At 38.3% G+C, this 25624-nt stretch overlaps 1 protein-coding gene across 2 annotated transcripts; it reads left to right on the top strand.

The window, feature by feature from the left end:
* The first annotated feature begins 6960 nt into the window (after nucleotides 1-6960).
* On the top strand, nucleotides 6961-21757 carry UPP1 (uridine phosphorylase 1). Of its 2 annotated transcripts, none has more exons than XM_021546888.2 (8): nucleotides 6961-7058; nucleotides 9549-9614; nucleotides 12396-12513; nucleotides 13011-13169; nucleotides 14392-14506; nucleotides 14962-15171; nucleotides 16665-16811; nucleotides 18247-21757. In XM_021546888.2, the coding sequence occupies exons 2-8, from the start codon at nucleotides 9562-9564 to the stop codon at nucleotides 18384-18386; spliced, it is 942 nt and encodes a 313-aa protein (XP_021402563.1). In that variant the 5' UTR covers nucleotides 6961-7058; nucleotides 9549-9561; the 3' UTR covers nucleotides 18387-21757. The 2 variants fall into 2 exon arrangements, with proteins under 2 accessions (XP_021402563.1, XP_021402564.1); XM_021546889.2 differs by lacking the exon at nucleotides 6961-7058 and adding an exon at nucleotides 9103-9162.
* Nucleotides 21758-25624: the final 3867 nt, after the last annotated feature.

Below are 25624 nucleotides of genomic sequence, written 5' to 3'. Positions count from 1 at the left end.
AATAACCAATGGTTATGGGACTGACTTGTTTCAGCAGTGTACTGGATGGGGAAAAAAGATTGAAAAACATCAGAAAATAGTGAGCACTCTGAAGGTAATGTTACTGAAAGCTGTTTGTTTTAAAATGAGCTGGACTCTCAAGGTAACAGCAGAGGGCAGCCTCAATATTTGTGTGGCTCTCTGAATATGTTGAGACACATTGAATTATTGTGCTTAGTTTGCAATACCCTATGACCAGCTAAAGAAAGGAGTGCTTCTGTTTATAGTCAGTCAGCAAAGGCAGGTGCTGTCATGGATTTTTTTCATCTCTACAATTGCAGTATGCTCTGTTCCAATCCAGGGGCTTCTGTGTTCTGATCCAGGGGCTTCTCTGTGATGTGTTTCCATAATGCTGCAGAGAGACAGCCATCCAGCCCAAATTTAAGCAGACTGTAAAATATGTGTTGCCTCATTGTTATGAATATTCTTTTGCTCCTAATATTTTTCTGAACACTTCTGACACAAGTGTCATTGATACTTGTGTTTAGGAAATAGATCACTGCTTGTAGAAATTTTTCAAAATAAATATATTCACATTGTTGAAGGCAGTGGAATTTCAACAGTTTAAGAGAAAAAAGTTATCCAATGTCATGCTTTCAAACCTTACTTTATCATGCACAATAGTGATAGCTATGGATAGCTTCACTTGGAAACAAATACAAAGTTTAAAGGGTGGAAAAATTTCTCTTACTTCTGTCAAAAACCTTTTGATTTGGTAAGTAATGCTGGCTCTATCAGTTTTCCATAGCAATGTTTGGAAATGCTATTGGACCTCCCATTGTATTCACCAGAATTTCTTTTTTTTAAATTTGTGTCAGGGAATCCATTTGTATACACTGGCATTGTCATTATTCCCTTGACCCTGATATATTAATGTATAAAGTCTTAGGGGCTAGGTATTTTAATTTCTCTGGTACTTCAGCTCTGTTTGAATTATTTTTTGTGTCTTCCATTAATGTATTTACAGTATTTTTTTTTGTGTGTGTGTTTACAAAACCTCTTACTCCAGGTGAGTATCAGGAGAAAACAGAGAACTAAAAGTTGTGTGGTTTTGTTCAGAAGAAAAAATGTCATAAAACTGAAGGATGAAGCCAGATCTCGGTCTGGATCTGAAGGAGAATGCGTAACCTTAGAAGCCACTCTTCAATTTAACTTATGTATCCAAACTCTGATCATGCAGAGGATGCTGCCTTAAGAGGTTCAGTGACCTAACAATTCAACCATGAAGTTAAAAGTGCTCTAACTCTGCATGAAAGAAAACCTTGAATATTCTTCTTTGTTTTCAGATTCTATTCAACTTTCTTGTATACTGACTTTTTTTCCCCCCATTACTCTGAGTAAAATTTTTTAAAGAGGATTTCAAAATCTCAATTTCCTTAATTTGATGATAGTTGATTTCTTTAATGTGTGTGCCTCAAGTGAGACATCTGAGATATAAAGAAAACTTTAAGATTTTTCAGAGTAAGAAGGAAATTGGTTTGGTTATACCAGTTAGGAAATGGAGAAGAAAAATATGGGTACAATGTAAAGGCCGCTGAAAAGTCAGTGTGCTGCATAGGTTGATATATAGATACATCTAATTTTTGAGTTGCTTTTCTTTTTCAATTTTTTGGATAATGTGATACCTGCTTTGCTTCTGTTGCCTTTGCTTGCAGTCATAGCTATTCCAATTGAGATTGGTGATTGGTTCTGTATCACAGTGTAAAAGAAGATTGTTTTAAATGCTCTCAACAATATGGTTTCATCCAGATGTGTATCTTCCTTCAGTTTTGACCTTGTCCTTTTAATTTTTTAGGTGATAGTTGACTGTAGTGCTTTTACTTTTTTTCCCCACTTGCATACTTTTTTCTGTTCATCCAAAGCAATTGGCAGCATGAGCACCTTGCAGCTCCCTTTTGAGATGGAGCTTTCTCTGTTCTTGCTTACACAGAATAAGCCCTAGACACATCAGGAAGGAGATAAATCCCCTTCCATATGTAAATCTATAATCCCTTTGTTTTGGGATACAGATTTGCATCATATTGCAAATTTCTTATGTAGCTTGTTTATCTTGTAAATTCAAAATTAAAATAGTGGAATTTAGGTGTATTTTGACATGAGGAGGAAATCAACAATTTTACCTTTTTATTATTATGGTTGAAGTTATTCTGTAAACTTTAATCTTTTTTTCCTATTGCAGATTCAGAACGATCTGAATCACCATCTGCAAGCAATGAGTTAAAGCCACCGTTTCAGGGATGTAATAAGTAACTTGAAAGATTCTTGGGGAGACTAAAACTCCGTATTCCTTATATATCCCTATTTACTATTATGTACTATTTACATGTTGGCTAGATTATTTTTGTAATTTAACTCATACCTGATTGAGATGTTTGCAGGATGGATGAACTTCATTGGGCTTTATTACAGCAAATTTTAAAGAACAGACAACAGCTGTCAATGCTTAGTCCTAGACCAAAATAAAGCAAAGCTGAGGTTTTCTCCTGCACAAGACTCCTGCTGCTTTGCAGGATTACCATATTGCTGCTGACTTGACTAGACACAGGCATGCTATTGATGTGTCCAAATCAGCAAGTGTCTTCCATTAAGTACAGCTGCACTCATGAGTTGTGCCATAAAGAAAGGTAAAGGGGAACTGTGTGGGATGAAATGCAGACAGAAAGAATTGAACTGGTATGGATACTTGCAGTAAAAATGTTAAGCCTTCACTGAAAAGACTGCTTCTTCATTCCAAAAGCTCATTTACTTTGAACAGAAACTCAGCTTTCTTGGACAGTTCTATTGCTGTGCCTGCTGCACAAGAACTAGTTGATCAGTCATAGTGCTCAACCACATAATTAAAGACCTGGTGGCATTTCCTGCTATAGTCTTGTGTAGAAGTTGAATTGTTGGTTAACAGTTCTATGGACTCAGCTATCTGTGATGTCTGCACTTTCAGCTGTTAGATGAAAAAAAATCTATCCTGAAGTCTTGACTACAATCAAAAATATTATATGCTAGATCATTGTGATTATTCTCATCAGCAGAAGTTTGTACTTTGTACTTTAATATTTTGAAAAAGTTAAGATACACTGATATTTCAACACTTGCTATTTTATCTACTTGGATTAGGATATATCCCTGAAATCTTATTAATAATTAAATATTGATTATAAAGTCCACTAGAAAGTGGGTGCAATTTCATTGCCATGTTTTTTGCAAATACCATGAAAAGTAAGCTCTTAATTTTTAGAATTTCCTCTTCAGATTACATTCAGTACATTTTACACCTTTGAATCGAAGTCCTGAAGGTTCTAAAATTTATTAATAAATATATATTTATTTGAACAGAATGTTTAGAGTATTTGGTTTAACACTGTTCCTTTAGAACCTTGATGTAAAAATTGATTGGAAATAGGTAAACCATTGCTAATCTGAACCCTCAAAATTTTCAGCAAACTAGAAATTTGCTGTTGATGTTGTTAGACCTAGCACCTGAGTCCATCTTTGCTATCCAATATTTTGAACAATTCAACTAAATTGTATTTTAAAAAATAAAAGGCTAAGACATATGCAAATGCTTACATGTACAGTTACTGTCTGCTCAGCAAATTTCTCTAAATATAAAAAAAGCTTTCATGAAGCTGTAACTTTAGTGGTGTGTGAGATTACTTACCTTGTATCTGTTTTCACTTTCAATTTGTGTTGCAAATTATGTCCAGATACATTGAAACCATTAATTTTGCTGTGAAGGCAGAGCTTTGGGGAAATCCAGTTTTCTAGGCCACCCTTATCAGGGGATGCCAGAGTTGGAGCTCATAGCATTAAAACCTGAGCAGTTGTGGTGAGTTGACCTTGGCTAGACACCAGGTGCCTGCCAAGCCACTTTATCAGTCCCCTTCCCAGCAGAACAGGGGAGAGAAAATAAGGTGGAACACAACTCGTAGGAGTGACTCCAGTAAAGGGCAATAGAGCTAGTGAAGGTTCTAGAAAGTAAGTCCTTTTAGGAGCAGCTGAGGGAGCTGGGGTTGTTTAGCCTGGAGAAAAGGAGGCTCAGGGGTGGCCTTATCACTCTCTAAAAGGACCTGAAAGAAGTCTGTAGCCAGGTGGGCGTTGGTTTCTCCCAGCCAACCAGTGGCAGAGTGAGAGGAAACAGCTGGAGGAGATTCAGGTTGGACATCAGGAAGAATTTCTTCACTTAAAGGAGGGTTAAGCATTGGAATGGGCTGTCCAGGGAAGTGGTGGAGTCATCATCCTTGGAAGTGTTCAAGAAGCAACCGTACATGACAGTGCTATGACTTTGTTGACAAGGTGGTGTTCAGTTGAAGGTTGAGCTTGATGATGATGGTGGTCTTTTCCGACTTAAATGGTGGCAATTAATGTATATTCAGCTTTCCTTAGTCAAGCCAAGGAGAGGTTTGCACTTTTGGTCAACTGAGTCTGAACGGATCACAGTTTGAATACTGTAAGTTAAAATATTAACAGCCTGAGGTTTTTCTTCACAAGAGCAGGGGGGTGATTGTGGAATCTGCACATTCAGAATAATAGAGAGCTGCAGCAGACGTGCAAACTTGCCTCTTCTCCAAGGGACATGAAATCAAAGTGGTGTAACAAATCAAAAAGCTCCAGCAGTTTTCAAAGTCAAAGTCATCAGCAGTTCCATGTAAAAGCAGTGGAAGCTTCTGGGTTTTAATTTCTGTTTTTCAGAGAAATGCCAAAGTCAAAAGCTGGGTGCTTATTACAAAATCTTGCCTTATTGTTTTAAATGCTGAAACATTTGTTTCATTGTCTTGTGCTCTATTTCTGCCCTGAATGCCTTTAAGTAGTGAAATGTTTTTTTTTTTTTTTTTTTTTTTGGAGTGCTGATTGCTTTACAAGTCCAAAGATAAAACAAAAGTGCTGTTACATTTTATAAATTGCATCCAAGATACTGGGCATGTGAATGTTTCTAAAAGACAATTCCAGATTAAGATTCAACAACTCAGCAGTTTAGCAACCAGAGAGTAATTTTCCTTTTATATATAGCCATTTCACTGTAGTGAAGTCTAATATATATCTAATACATAATTCTAACCACTTCTGTCTTTTTGGACTAGACTAAAATATAAACATGCTTCCAAAGATCACGGCTACATATGCATTAACTTTCTTTGTGTAGCAATACAAATGAAAATTCAATTGCCCTGTGTGCTTCTGAAGCATCTAAAATTTTCTTGATTTGAGCTTACCTATTTCTTAAATACTATGGTCTGTGCTGAATATATAGGCTGAGTTGTAAAAGATGTAGGATGAAGCCAAATTTCTTTCTGTAAATAAATAGCTTCATATTCTTGCTCTTCTCTGCAGATATTTTTTCAGAATGTAGTTACATATTATGCTATAATGTGGGAGAAAAAGCCAGAAATAGAAATAAAGAAGTTCAGTCTTAGCACATTTTGTCCTTCTATTAATAGTCATCATAATACAAAACCTTCAGAATAGCCGAAGAATCAAAATGAAGTGGGGACAACAGCTGCACTGGATTATTTGACCAATTGACTGTGAAAATGGTTTATGGTGAGCACAAGGGAGATTATGTTTATGACAGATAGCCTTATTTTCCGTAGCTTACATTTTCATTCATGCAATATAAAAAACCTGAAAAGGAACACCGGTTGCATATTGTTGCTATTACTGCAGTATGTTGCTGTGTATTTTTCACCCTTCTAAACAACATTAGTATCCTTCTCACTAAAATACAAAATGGAATGAAAACTCAAACACCTACACTACAAAACCAGGAATCTAAAAGGAGATTTAAATTTTTTAGTGATAACTGAGGGAGATAACTGAGAGCTACCAATTATTAGACTCAAAGAAATGCATAATTAATTGAACATTTCAGACAAGGTAACTATAGTAACATTATTTACAAAAACAATTGAAATTGATTATCTTGATTTATAGCTGGATAGAAAATGACCTGAAAGCTAAAGCAGACTTTTTACTAGATCCTAAGATGAAGGGGTAGGTAATATTCCTGTTTAAAGAAAAACTTTCTTCCACAGAATTAAACATTCTCTAAGGTGTTTGTCCACTACTATAGTTTGGAATTCTTGACAAATATTTAAAGAACGGGAAAATGGAAGTGGATTAGGAACCTGTCCTTGTGTTTCACCCACTGGAAATCTAAACAAGCTGAACAGGTGACATTTTTCTGAGTTTGTTAAGCAATTCCTCTTGCATGTTTATGCCTAGAAATGCATCTGTGCAAGGGATCTCTCTCTCCTATATTCCCATACAAAGTCCTTTAGTGTGAAACAGGATATGAATAAATTTTACTCTAAATGCCCAATTCATGATTTTGTAATGAATACATCTCAGCAATGCTTTGTACCTAATATGCTTACTGTCCTGTGGAACGGAAAGTTCTCTACCATGAAGATTTTAGTTTCCCTGCCTCCCAAGTATTCCCTGCTATGACAAACTACAGTGTGGTTCTGGTGCGAAAACTTACTTTAAAAATTGCATTGCAGGATTGTGGGTTTGGTGTTTTTAGTTACTGTATGAACAATGTTAAATTTATGCTTCCAGTAGCTGAAACCATCTCTGCTCTTTTCTCGCGCCGTGTTTGCCGTGCCCACATGCCCATGAGAGCGGGAACACGGTGTGTGCGCACGGACACACGCAAGGGCAGACACAGGCACCGACCCGACTCGGCCACCTGCGTCTGTATCTGTTGTCTCTAGCTATCTCCATCTCATCTGTCGTCTCTATCTCTGTGATAAGGTCCGTGCCTTTGGCAGCAGCTCTCCTGCCGATGCCCAGAGCGCCGCGCACTAGCACGCCGGCGGCATCCCCCCCGGTCCCGGCATCGCTGCCGCAGCCGCGCCCCGCGCCCGCCGCGGAGCACGGCGCTTCCCGGCGCGCAGGGAGTTAACCGGGCCCGGGGCGGGGCGGTGCCGCCGCTGGCGGGAGGCGGCTCGGCCGGCCGCCCCGCAGCCCGCCCGGGAACAGCGAGCCGCCCTCCTCGTTTCCCAGCGGCTGATCCCGCTGCCCCGGTGAGAACCGCGCCCCGGCAGCCCGCGGTCCGCTCCCGGGTGGATGGTGGGGTGCCTGCCGGGTCTCTCAGCCCCGGGGGCCGGGCCGCGGGGCGGAGGGTGGGTAGGGAACGAGGGGCGGCGGGGCAGCGTCGGTGCGGTGGAGCGCTCGTGTCGGCGGTGCCGCGGCGTCCGGCGGACGAGGCCGCCTGCTCTGTCTGTGGAGCCGGGGGAGCGCTCCCCCAGCAGCGACGGGACCTGTAGGGTAAAATAAATTTTGCAGCTACGTCAGCTTTTCCTGATGATGGACGAACACCCAACAAGAGCTTTTCCCTGCAGAAACCATTGACTGTGGGCTTCCTTCAAAAAATGACAGATTGCGGGGGGAAATGAGAGGTGGCAATTATAGTGGGTTCTGCATGGATTTAAAGCACCAGTCTGAGGATTTAGATGCTCAGATGAGATTAGGAAGAAATCCTTCGCTGTGAGGATGGTGAGACACTGAAATAGGTTGCTCAGGGAAGTTTTGGATGCCCCATACCTGGCAGTGTTAAAGGACAGGCTAGATGGAGCTCTGAGCAATCTGGTCTAATGAAAGGTGCTCCTGCCCATGGCAGAAGGGTTGGAACCAGGTGATCTTTAGGGTTCCTTCCAACCTAAACCATTCTAGGATGTGCATGCACCATAAAACTGCACCCTTTCTTTATCTGAGTCCTGCTGGGAACACAGCAGTGGAATGCCAGTTGAATGCCAGTTTTAACCTTGGCTGAAGAAGACTGCAGAAACTTTTGACATGTCTGTAAAAATTTCCATTTAGTTAGACAGCATGAGAGTTTTGTGATTGTACATTAACTGGTTGCTTGTCAGCTACTACCTGATTGCTGTCACTGCCTGCCATGGGAAAGCTGCTTTATGCTCCTTCCTTCAATTCCTGCCAAGACTCCTGCAGCTGGGTGCTCTTAAGGGGGGGTAAGCTGGACCTTTGGACTGTCAGAACTTTGTCCTCAGCTTTTTGAAGTGTATCATCTATGATTACTTAGGTGATCAGAACCCAGAACACTTAAAAAGCTTGTGGATGCTTAATACTGTGAAGAGGAGCTGAATTAATATCCTTTGGTTTATTTGCAGCCATTTTTCTTCTTGCTGCATATAAATCACTTTTTGGCTTCTTCTTCCTAGCTTCTAACTCTTCTTTTTCAGGACTCGTGGCACTGTAGGAAGAAATGATGTATTTTTCCTGTAGTGTGTGTGGTATAATGGTGATGCCCAGTAGTAGCTGACTATACTTCATACCACCATAAGGAAGTGTAGTTGATTATAAATGCAACTTTTATACTTCCCCTCCTTGACCATAGATGGTTCTAAACATTTAGTATACCTGTGAATTTGGGTCTACTTAATAAAGGTTGATATTTTAAATGAAGAAAAGTAATTGTCCTTATAAATTTTAATACATTTCCATTATTCAATGGCTTTTAACAGGCAGGTCTTGTTTATTTTGTTAGGTTTTGCACTTTGCTGGAGAATCACATATGATGTAATTCTGTTGCAAGATCGATTTCTTCCTGTTTCCTTGTGGTGTAATCCTGAGGTTTTTAAGGATTACAGTCCTGTCTCTGTTATAATCTCTGTGCTGTCAGGCCCTTCTTAATGGAGGGTAGAGTGAAACATTATGATTCAATGTTTCCCGTAAGGGCATTCCCAGAAAGTACCAACTTCGGCAGGTAGCCTTAGTCACTTCTGAAAATAATAATAAATTAGTCATCCTATAATTATAATTCTGTCTTTGGACCAGCATGAAAGCCTCAGTGATACATTTGTCTATTTAAATGTAAAGAAGAATGCAGCAGTGAGAAGGTTTTGCGTATAGGTTAAGGTAATGGATCAGAAAAAAGGTATTCAGGATAGATGATAAACTGGAGAGCTGTGGCTTTTTGAAGTCATGTTTTAGTTTCATGTGCCTTGCTTTATGCTGGAGAAAGAAGTTCTCTTAAGGTCAGTAGGAGGAGTTTAATGAAGAGGATATTATGAGTAAGATGCTTCCTGGACTTGGGTTTCAGGCGTCCCAGCTAGAGCTGAGCTTTGGAGATCTTCTGGAGCCAAAGGTGGAAGGGGAGTGAAGCTGGTATGGCAGTCGCTGTTGGTGTGGGAGGTATGGAAGAGGGTGAGTTAGTTAGCAATGAGACTTGCCTCTCTGTGGCTGTTGAACCTGCAGCTGTTCATCCCACAGAACAGAAGTAGTGGTGAGGTGGGGGTTGCAATAGCAAGGGATTAATTTATTCTTGAGGGTTTGAAAGTGGTGATGCTCAGCTGTAAAAATTGTAGATGCTAATTTTGCTGCTTTTGCTCCAGTTATAAAAACTGTAGTGTGGCTGGATTATTTGGGGAATTTAATATTCATGGTAGTTATCATCAATACAGAAGGTTTCTTTCTCTGTTAATGCTTCCAGCTTTGTAGATGGGACTATTCTGATGCACTTATATATATATTTTTTAAAAATATAATTCCAGGTATTAAACATACATGGCTCCTGGTTCCTCAAATGAGAAGAATACTGATGATGGACAGGCTTCAAAGTAAGATTGAAAAATCAATTATTTTGTCCAAGTTTACACTTAAACTTCCTCCCTAAACTAATTACACACTCATTTCGTTTAAATAAAGTTTATGATAATAATGCCAAGTATCCAGTAGCAGCTCTTTTTTGACAACTGGATGCTTTATTGCTTTACCACCCCTATACAGAGGATTTTGCTGGCCAGCCCCTTGAACTTCTCTCAACAGTGAATATTTCAAAGCAGGGCGATGTTTTGATTTATTTTTATTTTAATCCAGTGAGCTGCTGGAATGTTGACTTTGCTTGCTGCTTCAAGAGTTCAAACAAATATTTCAGTTTGTTTCTCTAATCCTTACTTTAAGCTTATTTTACTAAAACCTGCTACATGCTTATCTTTCGATTCGTATTTTACTTACACCCTTAGAAGTTGCAGGTGCTTTACAACACCTTTAGGGAAATAAAATTTCTGCTCCTTAGCTTTGCATGCCAAGGATTTTTATCCAGCAAACTTTGCCTCTCCTGTAAATCCATGGCATTGATCCTATGTACACATAACAATATGCTAGTTTTTATTGCTCATTTTACCCCAGGGTCCAAGTCTGCAATCAGATGTGTGGATAAGCTGAGCAAGTTGATAACAGCCTCTCACTGTGTTGAGGCAGTGGGTCAGAGAGTGCTGTTGGTGGGCTGTGAGATGAAAAGGGTGGAATATGGCTACTGATGAGGAAGGAGGAAATGTTTTGGTCAGGCATGAGGACAGTGGTGTTGGCACATATCACATGGACTTCCTTGCACTTTAATAGAGACCTCGCCTTTCCCCAGTTTATTTCCTGAAGAGAAGCTTTTATTGCCAGGGTTCGTATGAAGAAGGAAATACATTTTTTGCTCACCTGAGGATAGATTATAAAATGATTTCAAATCATATCCTATCCTATTTTAATGTGACAACCATTCCAATGGACAGCAGCACAGACAGTTATTGAATCTGCATTACTGAGTGAGCCAGTAAATAAATGTAGAGTCCCACAAAACTGAACAGGAATAATTCAAGGGAGGCAGCGTAGAAATTCTTCTAATATGAACTGGTGAATTCCTAGGTTGTCTGTGTCTTCATGACAGGCCATAAACCTGCTCTTTAGCTCTCCCAGAGTCAAACAGATCTCTTGGAAGGAAGAATAAAAGCACCCAAAGCCTTTGATGTCACCTCAGGCAGGATTTGTATGAAGGGAGGCAAATGGAGATCATGGGATATGGAAGGGAATTCCTACTGAAGGGGACTGGCTGCCTGGATGGGCAGCTCTTTCAGTTGCTGAAGGTGATTTTCTGCGGTGGGCAGGGACAGATAGGGTGGGTTGGGATTACACCTCTTTCCTTGGTTGTGCAGCTGTTCCTGGATAATTACTGATGTTGGAGAAAGACCATCAGAAAGAGAAGAAATTCCTATACTCGGAATATCTAGGTTGTAACTATATACTCAGAATATCTGGGTTGTAACTATTTGCTTTCTGAGGAACAGTTCAGTAACCTCAGCATGGGCATCTTGGCCACTGTAGACTTCCTTCATCCTGCACAGGCAGATAAGGCATAGGAATTATGGGAAAGCATAGTTCTTTTCAGCCTTATCTCTTTTCTGGAGAGGCATTAAAAAGTAGACAAGATAACCTAGTTACCTAGACCATCGGAAATAGTGCTAAACACCTCTGTTTAGGCTACAGAGTTGTTCTTGAGTTATCCTAACAATTTTCTGAATGAAGTGCAGGTGAACTCTTTTGTTTGTCTCCTCTGACAAAGCAGTTCGAATTTGCTGAGCCATGCTGCGTCTCCACTAAGCTTCATTAGCCTTCATTAACTTATTAAGTCATCTTCTTGTGTCTGGAAGCTATTTAGTACTTGATTCCATCTCTCAGAAATTACTTTGAAGTACTTGCCAGTGCTCTGCTTAAGCTTGTGCTTATTGGCTAGTCTTTCCTACCTGTTTCAATTGAACTTAAAACATCAAGCACAGAAGGCAGACCATTCAGCTTGTTTAGTTAGTCCACTATTGAATTTTCCATGAACGTGATCCCACAGGCCAAGTAGTTCAGGTTTCTCTCCTTGCCTTGTCATTTCTCTCTCTTCAAACAGATTAATTTGTATTTTTCTTTTAAGATGTATAATTTTTTTACAAGAAGCACTTAGGAAGAAGAGAATTATTTTTACCTCTTCCTCTCTTTTCCCTTTTCTTGAATTCTTTTTTCTTGAATTTTTTTTTTTTTCACTTCTATGGTTTTCTCCTTGCTTCAGATCTCCATTTTTCTCTGTCCTGTTTCAGACCATAAAAGCCCAAATCATCCCATCCTTCTCAGGTGGCTGGTAGAGTTTTGCTTTTCAGCTTTGCTATAGATTGCCTCTGTAATATGGTGGGCTATTGAATTTTCCCTGGTCCTGCTCCCATTTTTCTGCTCACCATGAAGACCCACTGTGGTTCCCCAGCTTTAATATTGTTTAAGATAAAGATTGTGCTGTTGCAAATGCATCTGGAGATCTGGGCTTTTCTTCAGCTCTTTTGTCCTGTGCGATGAATGTAACGTGAAATGTCATATGCGATATTTTGTAAGACATAAAACAGTTATGAAATTTAGGGTTTCTTTTACACAATGCACAAGGAACCAAAATAAGGTTGGACAGGCATTTGCACATGTGGCATTTCCCAGCTTTTGACTGCTTGACTTTGAAGAATTGTCATCTGTTCAATGTTTGTATATATTCTATATATATTTGTATATTTTCTACATGTTTCACAATGCTGCTGTCTTGGTAGAGAGAACTTTATTCATCTCTGCAACCCTCACCTGGAGAAAATGAAAGAAGACATCCTGTACCATTTTGCTCTTGGGACTGGTACCCATGATTTTCCATCATTGTTTGGGGATGTAAAGGTAAGATGCTTTGCTTTTTTCAGCAAGCCTGAGCTTTGCTGCAGAAGGTGAAAGTGTAGCTGTCTTCAGAATAAATATGCCACTAAACGTGTCAGCCTACCAGCTATTGAGGAGTACATGCAAAAGGGGAAAAATTTTGTGGGTTCTTGTCACTTCTGGTATCCAACAAAGCTGAGAGTAATTGTTTTGGACTGTCTCTTTTCATCCAGTAAAAAGGCAAATGCTATAGGGTCTATTCAGAAACATACTTCTGTTTGTTGGGTCTTCATGTCAATATTTTTCTTTCATTAGTTTAAACAGGGTGAAGGTATTTGAGTGCTGTAGACAGCTGAGTTTTTTCCCCATAATTCTTCTTCATGGCATTTTAGAATGATTATGAGAAGCACCATATCTGTGGATAAATCTGTGCTTACTGAAGGCGTTTGCATATTCATGTTGTTCTTTGACATATGGAATCATGCAGTTGATTTTGCTTTGTTGAACTCTGTCCACCCCAGTTTGTGTGTGTTGGGGGAAGTCCTTCCCGGATGAAAGCTTTTATTGCCTACATAGCAGAGGAGCTGGGGCTGGGGAGCCCTGGGTGTGACTACCCCAACATCTGCGCGGGCACCGACCGCTACGCCATGTACAAAGTGGGGCCCGTGTTGTCCGTCAGTGTAAGTACTTCCCTCGTCTTACACAGGGCACGGTTCAGTTTTGATGCTGTTCAAAGCATAAAATTTGAATGCATGTTTCTTTTAAATATTTCACAGTCCTAATCAGGCTACTCAAAATATTGCAGTCAGCTAATTAAGGATTCCTTTTTAGCCTCTTTTTTTGTAAGAGGGAAAATCTCCAATACCTTTGCTCCTTCTTGCATCCCTTTCTCCTCTGTGTACCACTGAGCTGAGGTGTTGCAGGAATGGCCTTATAGATTTTTTGTGCAGTTATTGTTGCCTTATCCCTGGTCTGTGCCCTGAAAAATGGGGCAAAAAAGGTCACTTGGTGAATGTGGGGTATTGGAAAATATATCTGTATCCAGATATATGTACCCAGAGCTATGTATCTGCAATGGCACTGTCAAATGTGCTTAAGAGTAGCATTCCATGGGACTTATGCTGCCAACCCATGTATGCATTTTAAAGAAATTTGTAGCTTGAGTTTGTAGATAGAATTACATGCTTCAATTGTAATTGCAAAACTGTAGTATTATTTTGCACCTTTTCTTGTGAGCTGTAATTACCACAATATTGTGCAAGCTAATGTGGATTTATATTTGCTGAACATCAAGACTAAACCATGGTGTCTGTGTTTTGAAAAAAATTAGCTTAACTAATTAGTTAAGTTTTCTCTGTCCTGTTTCAGATCCTCTGTACCCTTATCAGTTATCAGTTTCATGCCATAGGGTATTTGCCTCCTGTCTGTATGACAGAGTAAGACGAATTGCCAGAAATCTAGTATGTGCTTGTCCATAAAGCCCAAATCATCCCATCCTTCTCAGGTGGCTGGTGGATCAGGATACTAAACTAACTAGTACTTCAGGTTAGTGAAAAATCAGAGTGGGGTTTTTATTGCATTTAGGAAATGCTCCATGATAAAGTGCGTTAGTCAGCTATTGGAAAGGACACTCTTTATACCTTTGAGAATGTTAATGTTCTGTAATTCATGATTTTTAGAAATACTGTATTTCATCCATAGTCTGCCAAAGCTTGTGGGTGTCTATTTGTAGGCCCTTTCAGTATCTTTCTGTAGGCCCAGATCATGGGGGTTTTGTGGGAGTGAGTTAGGTGGCATTTGGGAAAACAGTATCAGGCAGGAGATAATGTCCTACTGCTTCTTCCATAGATATTTTGTGTTTTCTATGTGAATGTGGAATATTAATTTGTATTTCCTTTTCAGCATGGTATGGGCATTCCTTCTATTTCAATCATGTTGCACGAGCTGATCAAACTGCTGTATCATGCCAAGTGTTCTGACATAACCATCATTCGTATTGGCACCTCTGGTGGAATAGGTATTTCCCCTCTTGATTTCTTTCTCCCTTTCTGTAAACCAAATTATATTTGCAGGAGAGTAAAGCATCTCTCTGCATGCAAGAAATTAATGGTCAGAACAGTTTTCCACAGGAGATTCATAATTTTTCTTTTGTAATTTTGAAAGTAAAGGCAACGTCTGCTTTTGCATAGAAAAAATGCACTTAAAGATCTGACAATGTTAGAAGAAGGATGTTCCTGTCCTGTATGGAAAATATAAGAAAGAAGTGAAAAAGGAAAAATTCCATTATTTCAGAAATTATTTGTAATAATTAAATGAAGCAGCTAGCCATGGACAAAAAATTCTCCTGGTGGATTCAGAAGTGAAATTCTCCCCTTTAAGAGAAGCAGGGTTGGGTCAAGAGGTATGTTTTATGTGTCTGGAAACCACTAGTTAACTGCATTGTGAAGATATATATATTTCCTTTTACTGCAGGTCTGGAGCCAGGCTCAGTGGTTATAACTAGGCAGTCTGTAGATGCCACCTTCAAGCCTCAGCTGGAACAGGTTGTTCTGGGAAAGACTGTAATTCGCAGCACTAACCTGGATGAACAGCTGGCTAAGGAGCTGATGCAGTGCAGTAAAGAAATTGGTCAGTTCAATACAGTCATTGGAAACACCATGTGCACTTTGGATTTCTATGAAGGTAAGACTGGTGATAGACTAACAGAACAATATTGGTAAGCAGCAATAGATAACTATTGAATAATATATTAAGATTTGGCTTCCAGTTCACTAACAGAATGTGCTCCCTACTCTGGCTTGTCTCACAAATCTCAATTAAACTATTTCTCATCTACTTAAAATCAAGCATTGTACTTAGCAGTTGGATGTATGAAACTTTTAATTTTGGGGAGATTTCTCCCCAACTTTAATAGATCCTCTGAAGTTCATATAGTCTACTATACACTTTTCAGGTACCTATCAGGTATGTTTGTCACAAAATTTATGTCATTTATTGAAGCATCCTAGGGGATTAGGGGAGTGGGAATTATTTGTGACTTGTTTAGGTTTGGTTTTCCATGCACTGGTTAAGTACTAAAAGTAAATATTTTATAAAAAAAGGGTTGGAGCTTGTTTCAGTTTAAGCAAAGCAGTGATCAGACAACCAAAGATAATATTTTGCTGAGTTGTGTCAGTGCTGCTATGTAGGAGACGCAAAGCCTATTTTAGATAAAGATATAGGCATTCAGGTGCTTTTCTGATCTCCCAAATCTAGATGTTCATTCAGAAACACCTTTCAAACATTGTGAGAACAGAATGTAAGTGGCACCTCATCCTACTTTCTCTGTCTGTTGCTGAGTAGGTGACAGACAGAGAAAGGTGACAAATGAGTCTGTTGCTGAGTAGGTGACAAATGATCTTCGTTGTAGTGCTCCAGCTTGGGCAGAACCACAAGCTGTCAGTTCGTGTATCTCAGGCACCAACCACAGGTGCAAACAACACTAAAAAATGTGTCAGGATGTTTTCAACTCATATATGAGAACAGGCTTGAGGACATTAATTTAGGAGTACATCTCCCAAACCCAAGAAGAGACTGAGTAAAATACACTGTATTTCAACTCTAATGTACTTAACCTGCTACTGTCTTGTAGGTGTTACTCTTGAATAATTTGAGTAAAAATTTTCTCAAAATTTACAGTAATGTTAGTTAGTTAGCTTAAGAGACACTACATCTCTTACCTTGGAAAGTGTAAGTAGCAAGATGTTCATCCTTTTAAAGTAGAAACAGGAAAGCCTGATGGTTTTCTTGGACAGTGATTAAACTGTGTCAAAAATGCAGCTTTTTCATACAACTTAAAGCTTCTTGTGGAATTTTGGTACTTGTTGAATGTGTGGGAATGTACGACATACATTCTCCTCTTTATGAATTTGAGAATTGAAGCTGAAGAAAACTAATGTTACCATGATTCACCAATTACCATTAAGTTACCATGATTATAAAGAATAAATATACCATGTATACACTCTAGCAATAGCTAAGAATCACTTTGTCCTATTTGTCTTGTGCACAAAAATAAAGAGTAGTAGTAAAAGCTGAGCACTGTATGGAGGAGACTGTAATAACTGGGTGTTTTCAAAATTGAATTTGCTCTGTGACTTCATCACTCTGAAATGTTCTACAAAATTACTTTCTAGGACAGGGGAGGTTGGATGGTGCAATCTGCTTATATGATGAAGACGAAAAACTGCAATATTTGAAGAATGCTTATGAGTCTGGTGTCAGAAACATCGAGATGGAGTCTTCTGTATTTGCTGCAATGTGTAATCTCAGTGGTGTCAAAGGTAAACTAACTTAGTCTCTTTATCCAGGCTATAGGAAATTTTCTGTTGCAGGAGGTTTGTGGCTAAAAAGGGCAAAGCAATGTTAACATACCTTCTGCACATATACATACATATAAAAGATATTTCTGCTTATAATTTTGTTGCTATGATTTTTTGATTTGTGTCAGTTTTGTCACAATTTATCGTAAATTCTTCATGCAGTTTTTACACAGTTTACTTCTATCATTTGCTATTCCAGCCCACGGCAACCATGTAAATCATTAAAGTACCTTAATACCCTGTGGCATTCATTTGTTTTCTCCAGTTAGCTTTTGAAGTTTACAGAAAGCAACTGCTTAGTTTAAGCAATCAGCTGATTCTCAGATCCATATGAATGTAACTGTACTCAATTTCTATACTTTCATATCAAATGGAACTTATCATTGTTTTCTGTAGACTTAAGACTATGATTCTTAAACAGTTAAGGATTTTTAGTAGCATCATAAACTGTTCCAAATCATAAAATGAGTTAAAGTTTTCTTTTAATGCATGCTAAATAAAAAAGGAAAATTAAAATAATGTAATACAGTGTATTTCTTCTTATCATATTAACTGTCTTCTCTCAATTTCCTTGGAAAGGAAAATGCCAATTTAAAACACTGATGTTTCTCAAGCTCCTATAAGCTCAAGGAGGTCAAAATGATGAAATATAAGCAAAATGGCCAATGGTTATATCAAACACATTCAGTTCTTACTGGCCTGAAAGGGATTACAAACCCAACCAATACTATCCCTAAGCAATTCAGGAGGCCTTTTGCTGTCTCTGCTTTGTAGGTCTGTAATAAATATTTATTGTTTGTGGTCAGCAAATTGCCACTGGCAGAAACCCCAGACAGAGAAGAGTTACAGGGTTGAGTGACAGACCTGAGCTTGAGTGAAAGGAGGGGTTTTGCCTTTGGGACTCTGATTACTGAAAGACAGCATATGAGCCTGAGATGATCCTTGAGGTCCTCATGTGCTTGCAGTGTTCCCTGTCCATGAATGTGGAGGCAGCTTACCTGCTGCTTCCTGAGGGGTGGCACCTACAGCACAGGCACTCAGTGGAGGACTGCAACTGGCTCTGCTAGAACTGTGTCTCTGCTAGAAGTGTGTCAGGCACTTCCTATCAATCATGTCCTGGGTACTTGTGAAATATACTTCCTATCAAGGAAAACATACAAATCATGATATAAGTGTCTGCAGCTGCCTGAGAGTTCTGGCTTTATTAGTGTAGCAAGCAGTTCCCTTGAACTATTTCTATAGCATGCTAGTCCCCTAGCATCTCATGGTACTGCACACCCTTTTATGGGGTTTGTTTTCTCTTGTATTTCTGCTCCTTTAGTGGTTTGTTCAAATGTTTATACTTTTGGACTGTAAAATATGTCATTCCTAACAAATGCTGTCTTTTAATTTCTAGCTGCTGTAGTGTGTGTCACTCTTCTGAATCGACTCGAAGGGGATCAAATCAGCAGCCCGCATGATGTCCTTGTGGAGTACCAGCAGAGGCCGCAGAAGTTAGTGGGATATTTCATTAAGAAAAGTCTTGGGAAAGTCTGAAATATCCATCTGGTGTTTTAGGGAAGGAGAAGGCCCTTGTACAGATCTGGTCACAGTTATGACTTCTGTGCATTACAGGTCTTTTGCCTCACAATAACTTACAGCATTCCGTGTGCCAGTGGCAGTTAATCATTTATGTCATTGTTCTTTGGGAACTGAATGTGCTGAAGGACTTAAGTTTAGCTTAGTTATGCATTGCTGGACAGAAAACTCACTTTTCAATGATTTGGAAAGTGGATCTGTTGTGAAGGACAAGCCTGTGATAATACATGAAAAAGCTTTATTTATGTCTGCTGTCAAAGAAAAACTAGAGAGAAAATCAAACTTTATGTCCAAGTATGTGCATACCAGAAAACTAACTTAAAAATTAAAATAATTTTCTTGTTGCTATAAAATATTATATAAGTTATAATTGTCTTTGTTGCTTCACTTGTAAAGAAGACTTGAAGTGAATGCAGTTTATTTTTTTTGCAGACTTTGATAAATAAACAATACTATTTTCATATATTAAAATTTCATGAAATTGCAAAGTGTGGGACTGAATTTTCTAAGCTTTAAGGAATTGACACTGAGCTGTTGAATAGCTGTACTGCCTAGATACTGATCCGGCAATATTTTAACTAAAGAATTGAATCAATACCCAGGAAATATTTCTGCATTAAGTAATTTTGCATTGAAGTACTAGCAATCTTTTGCTGAAGCAAGATTCCTGCTTATGAAGAGAAACCAAAGGCAGTCGGGAGACTGCATAACACAGGCCTGTGTTATGCTATCCCTTTTTTTCCCTTGCTTTTACTTTCTTTTTTTTTAAATTGGTATTCATCTCCATCCTCAGGATGTAACACTCACTGTTGCAATGGTTCCCAGTTTTTTCCACTAACATTGGCCTAAGTGTTTTTTTTTTTTTTTTTTATCATATACTCCTTGCTGCTTTGCTGCTGTGGTTTGAATGTAAATATGGGTCACTTAAAGAAAATGTGTTTATCTCTTTTTTTATTTTGTATTTTCCTTCTTTCTACTGCAGTGGGGGAGCGTCCAGTCCTAGCAGGGGTCACGGGTCAGCAAGTCTGAATAAGCTCTCAGAACAGCTGTGGTTGACCCAGCAAAATGAGATTTTCTTTGTGTGGATTGCAGTCTGCAATGCTGTTAACAAGCACAAGAGTTAGAACTATAAGAGAGGGATGTGAGTACTAGGCACAGTCACCAAGTGACAGAGATTGGAAACAATGTGATGAAAACATTAAAAAAAAGAAGGGTAATTAATGAACAGAAAATTGCCAGCAATGACCAGTCTCGTTAATTTAATCGGTTTTTCAGCTGGAAAACATATTAGTAACTTTTAGAAAGTTACAATCTAGTCTTCTTTTAATTTTAAAGCCACATTTTCTTATTTATGATCAGGATATACAGTGAAGGTAAATTTTCAGAGAAAATATTTTTTTCCGTAAGCCTAAGGCAAAAAGAGAAGTGGGAATGGCTCCACATTTTTTTTTGAACTGTTTCTTCTTTATTAAAAAAAAAAAAAAAAAAAAAAAATCTGTGTTTAACTATGACTGATACTTGCCTAGGCATTGCATGAAGTCTTTGAGGCCCTTTGGGAAACATGCAACAAAGCGCATCTTTTCTCTTCAAGGTCCTGTTCTTGAAACAAGGAAATAAAAACTGAGATCACTTCAGTGTGTGCTGCACTCTGTGGGGAAGGGTCTTACACCAAATTGACTGGTATGGCTTTGGAGGAGACAGTTTGCTGTTCTATAAGAAATACTTAATAAGAAGTACCTAAAGAGAAGAAAAAAATGCTTTACCTAGAAAACAGACATGTAATGGGACTCTGTGAAGCTCTGGGGAAGCATATTACTACAGTTGTCCTGGAGGTATGAATCTAAAATGATGTGATTTGTCTTTTTAAAGGAAGGACAGAATGAATCTGGAAACTTGTTAAAAAGAATTTCTTGAATTATATTAACAGTGTGTGCTGGTACTTCTATTCTGAGAACTAATATAAAAACTCTTATGTACTAGATGCTAAAATATAAATGGTATTGTGGCCTGGCCGAGCTGGAGATAAGGGTCATGCATTCATGGGATACGGCAACTATTGCATTAAATCAATAGCCAAGACCCTGGCAGAAGCCTCTGAAAGATGAGCCATTAACCTTTTGCTTGTGTGTCCTTTGTCCTTCCCACTGTTCCTTAGGACACTGTACATTTCTTTCTGCTAAAAGATTTACTTCTGTGCTTCCTACCAGATGGAGTGAAGGGACATATGAAAGCTTAAAATTAGAAGTCAAAGGATACCAAGTATCCTCCTGTTTCTGCTGTTCCTCCTCCTCTGATGCTGTATTCCTAATGCAAGAGGTCACTCTACAGACACATCTGATATGCAATAAAATACCTTTCCTGACTTCAGAGGAAACTTGCCAGAATGTTACCCTGATAAGAACAATTGTATTTTCCCTTATGACTGCAACTGGACAGGGAGATAAAGAAGTGAGTCAATTGTGTGCATCCGGCTGAGAAGTTACCTTCCTGTAAGTTTTACAGAAAGTTTTACAATATTTACAGGTTTTATATGCAAGTCAATTGTTCAATATACACATTATCATTCTTTCTGTAGAACATGAATAAAGATTTGGAGTGGTGATATTTTAGAAAACATATGTGGTGTTGCATATACAATATTACATAATACAATGTCTCATAGTAGATTACAAATCCTGCAAACTCCAGAAACCCATCATCAAGGGCCTGCTGTGGTTCTCTGTGCCATCCTATACCTAACAAAATACTGTACAATCCATTTAATACAAGGGTCAGAAGGGATAAAAGCAAAGAAGGAAGACAGAAGCTATGAATAGAGTGGAAGCAGGAAGGGAGAAAAAAGTTGCTCCTACCAGTGGTTTGTTCTGTGATTTATGGTGTTCTGGCCTATTCCTACCATTTTGTTAAAGAAATGGTTGAGATCATAATGAAGACAGGCTATAATGCAATGGTTTTACATTTGCAAGAGACTGAAAAAGAGCAGTAACACAGATAGTGATTTGCAGAGGATTTTTAGTTTTGGCATCTTGATATATTTCAGAGAAGGATTTTCTTTAAAGGAAGGTGTGAGAAATCCTGAAAAGGAACATTATGGAATGACCTATGTCCAGAAGTGGTTAGACAACATATTTTTTATCTGTCCTTTAAAAACCAAGTGAAATAATTTGATAATTTCAGTATTTCTTGAAATATATGCATGTAATAAGCAGCATATTTTTTGTAACATTCTTCTTTGTAAAGGATTTTCAGTGCATTGTGTAACAGAACTGGATTTTTTTCAATTTGGGATCTCAATATATACTCCTAAATAAAATGTTTATATGGTTGAATCAGGAGTGTTTTTAATTTCCATTGACAAGACAGGTGAAAGAAAACCAAAGCTGCAAATTGGACTTTGGGGATTGGATCTGCTTGCAAGAACTGAATACAAGAAGGCACAGTAGTGTGATTTGATGTTACTATTATGGTTTGGTACAAAACGTTGAAGTTTGTTTTTCCTGAAAGTTTCTCAGTCTTTGAGTAACTAAAAGTCATGTTTTATCTTTCTAAAATAATTACCATTTAATATTATACTCCAGAGTATGGATTAAATTACAAGTCCAGAAAGTCTTCTGCTGAAGAGAAAGGAGGTCACTGAACAGAGCAATATTAAACCTGAAACTCTGTGGTACAATAATAGAAGAGGGAGAGTATTACTGACAGGTACAGTGCTTTTTCATGGTCTACAAACAAAGTGAAGCAGCAGCAAAAGACAGACAAGAGCTGGTTTTACATGACACATGAGCTTCATGTTGGCACTGAGCTTGTAGCTGTGAGAAAATTTTCAATTTCCTATCAGTCTGTCATTTTACAAGAGTAAACGTCCTAGAGCTCCCCAGAAGCTCAAACAAACTACTGGTCTCCTTGGGAGATTGTGTCTGTTTTGTTTGTTTAACACATAGCTCCATTTTAATCAGGCCCATTATTTGACCTTGCCCACAACTAACATTTTTCATCAGGCCCTAACTTTGGACACACAAACCGTCTTCCAGGAAAGATGCTACTAATTGTTGTCATCCTGCAGGCACTTTGTCTGAACACAGGTCTGGCCCATGTAAATATTTACATTTAATAAAAGGAAAGCCTTGTGATCACTTAATAAACCTTGTGAAAAAAGTGGTGGGTGGTGATAGGAAAATAGGTTGGTTTGCCAGATTCCCAGCCATATTATCACATGATTTGACTGCATTCCTATCCATACCAAAGAGTATTGTTGGCTCACAGGCTTTAACCTATTTAACATATAAAATTATATTTCTTTGAAAGTGCTTGCCAGCCTACTCTAATTACATTTTATCAAAACTATAGGCTAGACGTGGCGTGTTGATGGTATGATATTATAAAGCAGTCAAGTTTTAAAACCAGAGCTGGATACTAGCAGGAGCTTTACTGCCTTTTTAGCCCCAGTGATTTTGGATAACTTTTATATTACAAAAAGTAAAGGTTTAAGTTAAAACTGAGGCATAGCATACTAATGCTAATCAGAAACAAAAAAGGTCAGGGTCCTTACTCAAAGACCCAATTCTGAGCCTCTTTTTTTTTTTTTTTTTCATTCCAGAGGAAGTGAGTCGAGCACATTATGAAATACATGCCTTTCTAATTTGCCCTGCAATACTCAAGATGTTGCTGTTGACTACAGCTATTTTGTCAAAGGAACCCTGAAAACATTCAGTTAATATATATATTGCCAGTTGTTTATAGTGAAATAATTATATAGTTAATGCAGATATTTAAGGCTGGTACTTGCACAAGATACTGCTTGATGCTGTCCTGATGAAACCTAGGGATTCAAAAGAGCTTCCAGGATGGCAGCAATATAGCTGATACTTCTTTCCAAAAATACTAATTATCCCTTTGATTTTCCTGTCTCTGTGTTTCATTCTCATATTATTATATCTTTTGTGCCAAGGGTTTTGTTTGGGGTTGGGGGGTGATGGTTTTATTTAATAATTCTCATATTTCTATGACATTCAAAATAATGCAATCAAGCTCATAGAATGTGTGTCTTCTAAAATTACTTTGAGAAGTAATTTCCCAGAATGTCACTGCAGCAATTGTTCTCGAGGGAATGTTCATAGGATATCTTTTACTTTCCTAAATTTCATTATAGAAAAAACAGGTCTGCCACTGGAGGATACCAAACAAGGCAAGATTGAATTTCTATAGGAAGTGAGAGACTTCTCTAATGAAGTAAGAGACAAATGAAGTCAATGTAACTTGATGGTGAAAGGTGTTTGTTTTATATAGTAGAATGGGGACTCAGTAGTTCATTAGTACTGGTCATTAATTGCATACAAAATAGTTGTTTCCTGTTACCATGAAAATAGAATGCCACATTTATGAGAACGTAATTATATAGAGCATAATAAATTAACACGTCACAGTCGGACGAGCAGAGATTTTGCAGAAAGGCTTGTTCAAAATAATTTGGCAGATGGTTCACATGAGCTGCTTTAGCTCACACACTTACAGACAGAACAGTCTTCCATAGCAGTAGCTTTGATAAGTAAAAAACTACTTGTAATTAATTATGCTGAGTAACTTATAACTTCCTACAAATCTCATTCTATAGATTCTGCTCCCTGGCTTTCCAGAATGGCTGTGTGATTCCACACGTATTAACAATTAACAGTATTTCAATTTCAGTTTCTGAAAAAAATATTTGTTTAAAAATGCTTACTTCTGCTGTGCACAGAATCTGCATCACTGCTATCCCAGAATGTCACCTTTGATCCTAGTGAGAAAATGAAATGGCAGGCATTTTAGCACTGCTTGACTGAAAGCAGGAGTGCCATCCAAGTGTGAAGTGGAGATCTTTGATAAGGTATTAATTAATTCTGACTCAACGATACATATGTGCTTAATGTCATTCAGGTAAACATTAAACTATTTAGTTTTTAGTATGTCCTGAGGACTTTCATATTTCTACTTGAACTAAATGGTTACTTCAGTAATTTTTCAGTCTCAGATCAGATAATATAAAAGGAAATCCCACCATATTTGAAAAATTAAAGTGTTTAGCTAGTAGTATTCTGCCATGACTTCATCTGTGATTTCTGCTTTTTGGGAGGTGATTTCAACCACTATGTAAAATTGATGAATTCATGACACCTACTTAGTCTGTTTTTTCTCTATTCCTTGAACCATGGAAAATATAAAAATTTAACCAGAAATTTCCATTTCAAATAGAGACATTTTAACAGACTAATCAGTCAGTTTCCCAGGAAGTGGAGTAACTAAGTTTAGAATGTGCTCTGAAGGGCCAAAACTGCTGCTGGGAAAGGAAAGCTAAGGCACTCAACACTAGCTGATCTTCATCCCATAGAAACTGGCACAACTAATTAGACCTGCAGGTGTGCAGTTGTTCATTGAAGAAGTAGCATTGCTGCCTTGGCTTAAATCTAATGGAAATTGGATTCTTCTCTGATGACGTCTGTATCCAAAAAGTTTTTATATTTTGGGGGATTTTATTCTTAATGGGGAAAAATAGCTGTGGATGTTAGGGTGTGTCTTTCATTCAGTAAGAGTACAGAAAAGTAGAAAGTGCAATGATGCAATTTATTCAGCAATAGTAAGAAATAAAGGATATTTGTTCAGGCATCATGCTGTCTTTTGTGTGTGTGTGAATCATGACTCAGATTCTAGGTGGTTTGAATTGCCTTATATAATGGCTGTATTATGTATTATGGTCTCTATTGACCATAGAGAGAGCTTTTGGGGGTCAGATTCTTAGTATTATGTATTAGTATTATGTACTACGTATTACAGATTCTAGGTGGTTTGAATTACCTTATATAATGGCTGTATTATGTATTATGGTCTCTATTGACCATAGAGAGAGCTTTTGGGGATCAGATTCTTAGGCAATTCATTTGTGTAGAACAAAAAACCCAGAAAGTTTAATCCTCTGCTCACAGTGTCATTCCAGATAGGTAGGGTGGTCATCTTCTGCACCACCAGATTCCTGCTGGGTCTCCCACTGGCTCTGCTACTACAGATCTGCACATGCTCCCTGTCTGCAGAAGGAGTTGCTCTCCCACCTCCTTGCTGGAGGAACTGCTGCTGTAAGACTGATTTTTATCCCAGGTGGCATGTGGTAATTAATTAACAGAGTTTTCTATTGTTGGAAAATTCCCCCTCTATGTAGGTAAAGGAGA

This window comes from Lonchura striata, chromosome 1 (genome assembly GCF_046129695.1).
Source record: "Lonchura striata isolate bLonStr1 chromosome 1, bLonStr1.mat, whole genome shotgun sequence".
Taxonomy (NCBI): domain Eukaryota; kingdom Metazoa; phylum Chordata; class Aves; order Passeriformes; family Estrildidae; genus Lonchura; species Lonchura striata.
This window is presented reverse-complemented; position numbering and strand designations above follow the sequence as displayed.

What these genes read in the sequence shown, in the direction of transcription:
- UPP1 (XM_021546888.2), top strand. Translation starts at nt 9,562, where the DNA reads ATGGCTCCTGGTTCCTCAAATGAGAAGAATACTGATGATGGACAGGCT. An exon ending in CATTGTTTGGGGATGTAAAG is followed by an intron (nt 12,514 to 13,010) that starts GTAAGATGCTTT and finishes TGTCCACCCCAG; the next exon opens with TTTGTGTGTGTTGGGGGAAG. An exon ending in TAATCTCAGTGGTGTCAAAG is followed by an intron (nt 16,812 to 18,246) that starts GTAAACTAACTT and finishes TTTAATTTCTAG; the next exon opens with CTGCTGTAGTGTGTGTCACT.